A 6000-nucleotide genomic window follows, 5' to 3' on the forward strand; every position below is an offset into this window, starting at 1 on the left:
CTCATTTGCAAGTACATTTGATGCCCTACTTGGGCCCACCAACTTGAATACATTTAAAACTGCTTAAGTGCTCTCATACCATCTCAGCCATATTCAGCTTTAATTTTCACTTTTATAAGAAATTTTTAGTTTTTTGTTTATAAAAGTAATAAAGGCTTATTATAAAATATTTAGAAAATGGAAAGGTCACACAGAATAAAATAAAAATCACCTATAGCTCTGTTAGCACCCAGAGATGACCATTTATAACATTTTGATGTATTTCCTCCTAGTTTTGTTTCTATGTGCTTATTATACCATATTTCATCAAATCTAAGATGCTATCAACTGTAAGTATACATTGTTTTACAGGATTTAAGGAAAAAAAAACAGTGCCAATTATTATATAAGATACTATCAACTGTAAGATGTATTCCAGTTTCAGAGATATTGAAATGTGAAAAAAATGTAGCATATTTACTACTTTACAAAGATTGAGGTATTCTCTACATTTACTACTTGATAAATTGCTTTACTTACTATATTACCAATATCTTGGCTGTATATTCTGCAGCATAGGCGTGTTATGATTTATTTAGGCAATTACAACATTTAGGTTGTTTACAATTTTTTTTTATAATAAGTAATCCCATGATCAATATCTTTCTATGTATATCTATGGCACTTGTAAGGTGATTTACTTAGGGTAAATTACTAGAAGTAGAATAACTGGTATATTTTTAAATTTCCTGATGCATCTACTCAAACTACTCCAAAATTTACTTCATTTAAATAAAGTGTGTATTACACGTTTAAAAACAATTTGATAATCAAAACTGGTATCTTACTGTTTATGCCTACACTCTTTTGATTGCTGATGAGGTTGAACATCTTCTCTAGTGGCTGTGTGTGTGTGTGTGTGTGTGTGTGTGTGTGTGTGGTGTGTGTGTGTGTTTATATCTGGTGAACTGCCTATGTACTCTGCACCTATTTTATTGAAATACTGTATGTTTCATATTGATTTGTAGGTGCTCTTTAAATGATATTGATACCCTCTGCTTATCATATATTCTGTAAATATATATAAATAATCTACAAAACATACTTTGCTTCAGTCCTTTGTCTCATTTGGTGGTGCTTTCCAATGTCAGAATTATTATTTTCTTTCCCTCTCTCTGCCTTAGAAAGTTCTTTCCACATGGAAAGGGCATGTAAATATTCACCTAGTTTTTCACGTTAAATCCACTGGAATTTTCATTTCCATAACGCTTTAGAGTTTGAACTTTTTTCATTGATACAGAAGTCACGCTGGTTTCTTGTTCATTTTGCCCCTTTATCATCTCATCTATACTCTTTCAAGTTACAAATACAGCCTTTGTGAGATGAGACCGTGACATCTGGCATATTAAACATTCAATTTACCTTGAATGCCAGAATAAACTGGCATATTAAACATTCAATTTACCTTGTGGCCCAGGAGATGCCACCTTGGGGCCAGTGATCTCCAGGTTTGCTTGGTAACGATGCCCATTTTCTATCTGACTTGATTCTACTTTTTTCCCAGGAGTTTTCTTATGATCTCCTTTGGGTTTCTTTACACGTTTGACCTGGAATGTAATCTGGTAAACAGAAACATGTTAGGGACAAATGAGACGAGATATCAAATCTGTTGATGACTTGTGAATACTACTTTAAGAATAACCCAGTCCGATGCTCAGGTTAAGTTATCTTCTTGAGTTTAATTCTTAGAAAATGGTTAGTGAAATGAACAAAATAACCTAGTCTCGAAGAATGTGTAGAAGAAACTGAAAAGAAAGATGTCTGAACTGGGCAGCTCCAAGTCTGCGGTTTTGACTGTGGCTTCACACCCATCCCATTTCCTCCTGCCTTCCAGAAGTTAGCCAGCAATACATAAGTAACATGAAATGCTTCTTCCCAGTAAAATTTCCATGTGAAGGCTGTCCTGGAGTGTGCAGTAAAGTAGTGCCACATGTCCAACAGAAACTTCCCACTTTGTACACTAGGGTGTCCTGAAAGACATGGGTTGCAATTTTGTGAGAATTAAGTTGGCAAACTTACCCATTCTGTTGCTTCATCATCTTCACTTCTGCAGTCTCCATAGCAAGAGCTTTTCGCCACCCCATCCTGGGGACCTTTCTTCAGCACCCGTATTCCTTGTAAATCTAGACGCCGCCCTTTCATCTCCAGTGCACCCCCAAAGCCTTCCAAAGGCCATGCCTGTTGAAATTCATCCACCAAAGCTAGTATTTCTTCTGACATTTTTGTTTCATCTGAATTCTCCATCTCATCAGAACCATTGCTCTCCTCAACCACCGTACCTGAAATTCAAGGGCCAGCACATTATTAAAACGTACATAGTACTCATTCAAATCTTTGGGTGACTCCAAATCTGCTTTTGGAGAAACGTTTTTGGTCTGCTAAAAGGCACTTCTATAGCCCAATGTAATAAAAATACCATTCAACATCTTCAACATTCGTAATAGAATACCAACTTTGTCATCTAGCTTTTGCCAAAAGCTTGGCTGTGAACAGTGGCAGCTAGATGGCAGGCAGTCAGAGATTCTGTTATTAGTGAGCATGAGGAGAGGTATGTGATACACTATTTTTTGAAAAAGATCCACTTGTCTACATACAACACATAGATGGTGGAGATGAAGCTTACGTTATTTAATATGTGGGATTCTTCAAGGTTTGTTCAAATATCTAGACATAGCTGTGTGTCCAGACCATATAGCTGGCTTAATTGCCTTAACTGAAAAATGATTTAAGGAAAACTATCCAATTTCTACATGGAGTCTCCCATTTTCACTAATGGCTGATACAAAAAATAGCAATATACTACAATAATTTCTTTCTAAAATGATCACCAAGGTATTATTTAGGTGGCTCAAGTCTCTTATATAAAGACTCCTATGGAAGACTCTCAGTGCAGTGGCCTAGCAAAAATTCTCTTTCCTGAGAAATCGGTGTGTTTCCTTTATTATTCAATGAAGGCTACATAAGCCTCTGAGTTCACTTCTACGCTTGAATAACAAGGAAGTTTGGGCAAAATTAGCCTGAGTTTCTTAATACAATGCTTTCTTTTAAAAAATTCTTCACTACTTAACTTTTCCTGTTTATTCTGAATTAATGGCTGCATGTTATATTGCACATTCCATGAAAGTCATCTCTAATCCCTTTAGGAAATAGATAGGTTACAAGAACAAATAACAAAACGTCTCTTTCTGTAACACGTACCCAGAGGAAAACCTAAGGGCTCTGGGCTGATACCTCACAAAATGCCAGTTTCATTATTCTAGTACAATAATCTTCAGTTGGTAATTCTGTCTTGTTCAGGGATTTAGAACATGGTATTATAGCCATGCCCCATATAATGAAGTTCTGGTCAATGATGAACTGCCTATACCACAGTGGTGCCATAAAAGTGTAATACTGTATTTTTCCTGTAACTTCTCTGCGTTTAGTTATGTTTAGAGACATAAATATTTACCATTGTGTTAAGCTTGCCTACAGTATTTCAGTACATAAACATGCTGCAGAGGTTTGTGGTCTAGAGGCTATGTAACATAACATGGGAGTGCAGTAGGCTATACCACCTAGCTTTGTGTAAGTACAGTACACTGTATGATGTTCCCACAATGGCAAAAATCACCCAAAGACGCATTTCTCAGAATATAACCCTGTCGTTAAGCAACACATTGGGAAAATTCATGCTGTTTAGCTACAAAGAGTTCTGCAAACCCAGTAACCCAAGGTTATTGCTTCCCTGTGCTCCTGCCATGTGGCAATATATATCATTATTTAAAAATTCTGAGAGAGAGGGGTTTGCATTAATGGAAACTGATATTCAAATAAAGACAGAACATGTAGCTTGCTGCAGGTGTCTACTGTTGGCTTTTCTAAAGGCTTCTGGGGTTGAGGTGAAAGCAATTCCTAAGAAAAAAAACACTAAATATGATACGTATTTTTATATTTTCTCGTCACAGGTGAGGAATAAATAGATCATAAGTATGCTCTGAGTTAGCAAAAAATAAACTAAACTTTACTGACAGCCTACTATGTGTCCATCTCTGTGCTGAAAGCTATAGTTGGGAACAAAAAAAAAAGAAGAGTTTCTAATCTTAATTAAATATAATCAAGTTGGAGACAGAAAACTACACACATGAAATAATAAGAAAACAATTTTTTTCTAGAGGAAAAAAATATTTGCATTTAATAACAAAATGCTTCTTAGAGAAAGGCGGACTACCTGAGGCAGGATTTAGACAGAGTAGAGGGCCAGGGACGACACTCCCTAGAGTGACTGTTTTTCTTTTTTGAGACAGTCTTGTTCTGTTGCCCAGGCTGGAGTGGTGCAGTGCAGTTGCACAATCTCGGCTCATTAAAATCTCTGCCTCCCAGGCTCAAGTGATTCTCCTGTCTCAGCATCCCAAGTAGCTGTGATTATAGGCACGGGCCACCACACCCAGCTAACTTTTTTGTATTTTTGTAGAGAGGGGATTTTGCCATGTTGGCCAGGCTGGTCTTGATCTGCCTGCCGCAGTCTCTGAAAGTGCTGGGATTCAGTTGTAAGCCACTGCACCTGGCCTTCCAGAGTGACAAATTTTTTGAAAACTATGTACACATAGACTCTTTTGTCCACACACATACATATAGGGATAGTAAAGGCACATGTGAAGGCACCACCAATTTCAAACTAATTAGAACAAAGAATGTATACAGGGGATAGTAACAAATAAGATACTTAGGAAAGGTGGGTGATGTTACAAATGTGTGGGAAAGTCAAGAAGGGGATTCACTGTAAAAGCAGCCTCTTGTTTCTTAAGCACAATAATAGGATGAAGGCCATAATAATTACAGAGGTTAAAGTTTTAGAGTAGTAAATCAGTTGGTGTATTGGAATAGGGGTGTTGGACAAGGAAAGAGAAGACAGAAGACAAAGAGACCAATTAGAAAGGTATTTAAGAATCCTTGTAAGAGTTATAGAAAGTAGGTTGTCTTAGGGTAAAGGCAAAAGGAATTTTTAAAAAAGGGAGAGTAAAGAGGTATACAAAGAAATGTTAATAGAGAAAAACTAGTAATAGGATAGGCTCAAAGATGATTTCAAGGTTTTTAAGTCTAATGTAAAAAACTAGGATTTTTATTATATGACTATAGGTTTAGAATCTGTGAATATGTAAACAGAATATTTATAAAGACAATGGAGTTAGGAAAGGGCAACAGGATAAACGGAATTGTAGACACTCGTCATTAATTAGTGAAAATGTTTGTTGCGTATCTAAAAATGTGCAAAGAGCTGGGTTGTAACAACCCATGGAACCTACAGTCTAGACAAGAATGGATGGAGGACTGTATCTCAGACATTGTCCTCGATAGGACATTGTCCTACACAACTGTCCTATACAGCTGAAAATATAGAATTCTGGTTTGGTGAAAGGTCTGGATTGTAGAGAGATCTCGGGAGGTTTCAAATTATGCTTGAAGCAAGAGGAATAAGTAAATCTTGGGCTTGCTGCTTGCAGGACAGATGGTATGATAGAAACTGAAAACAGAGTCTATTTTTTCTTGATTTTCATTACCATGCACCATTTTCACACTGGGAAAAAGAAGAATAAATATTGTGAAATTGGAGAGAATGTGAGCATCCACAGTGAGGTTTATGTGAGTTCACATCCTTCACTGAGATGAAGCCTATCCCAGGGTAGTGCGAAGGTTTACAGTTGCATCTGAGCCACATTAGGTACTATCAAGAATCACAGGGACTAGAAGTGATAAGAGATGAAGCTATGGGCTGGGAACAGTGGCTCACGCCTGTACTCCCAACACTTTGAGAGGCCGAGGTGGGCGGGCAGATCACCTGAGGTCAGGAGTTTGAGACCAGCCTGGCCAACATGGTGACACCCCATCTCTACTAAAAATATAAAAATTAGCTGGATGGTGTGGTGGATGCCTATAATCCCAGCTACTTGGGAGGCTGAGGCAGGAGAATTGCTTGAACCT

General features: G+C 37.3%; 1 protein-coding gene across 4 annotated transcripts in view; it reads right to left on the reverse strand.

Moving 5' to 3' along the window:
• The window catches only part of TTC17 (tetratricopeptide repeat domain 17), a 142085-nt gene that overhangs the window by 52420 nt on the left and 83665 nt on the right, over window positions 1-6000 (reverse strand). For all 4 annotated transcript variants that reach the window (XM_017529412.1, XM_017529413.2, XM_017529415.1 and 1 more), the window contains 2 exons: window positions 2059-2318; window positions 1445-1598 (listed from right to left, as the gene is read on the reverse strand). In XM_017529412.1, coding sequence (XP_017384901.1) covers window positions 1445-1598; window positions 2059-2318 — 414 coding nt within the window. The remainder of the gene's footprint in view (window positions 1-1444; window positions 1599-2058; window positions 2319-6000) is intronic.

Source organism: Cebus imitator, unplaced genomic scaffold, assembly GCF_001604975.1.
Source record: "Cebus imitator isolate Cc_AM_T3 unplaced genomic scaffold, Cebus_imitator-1.0 Scaffold58, whole genome shotgun sequence".
NCBI lineage: Eukaryota > Metazoa > Chordata > Mammalia > Primates > Cebidae > Cebus > Cebus imitator.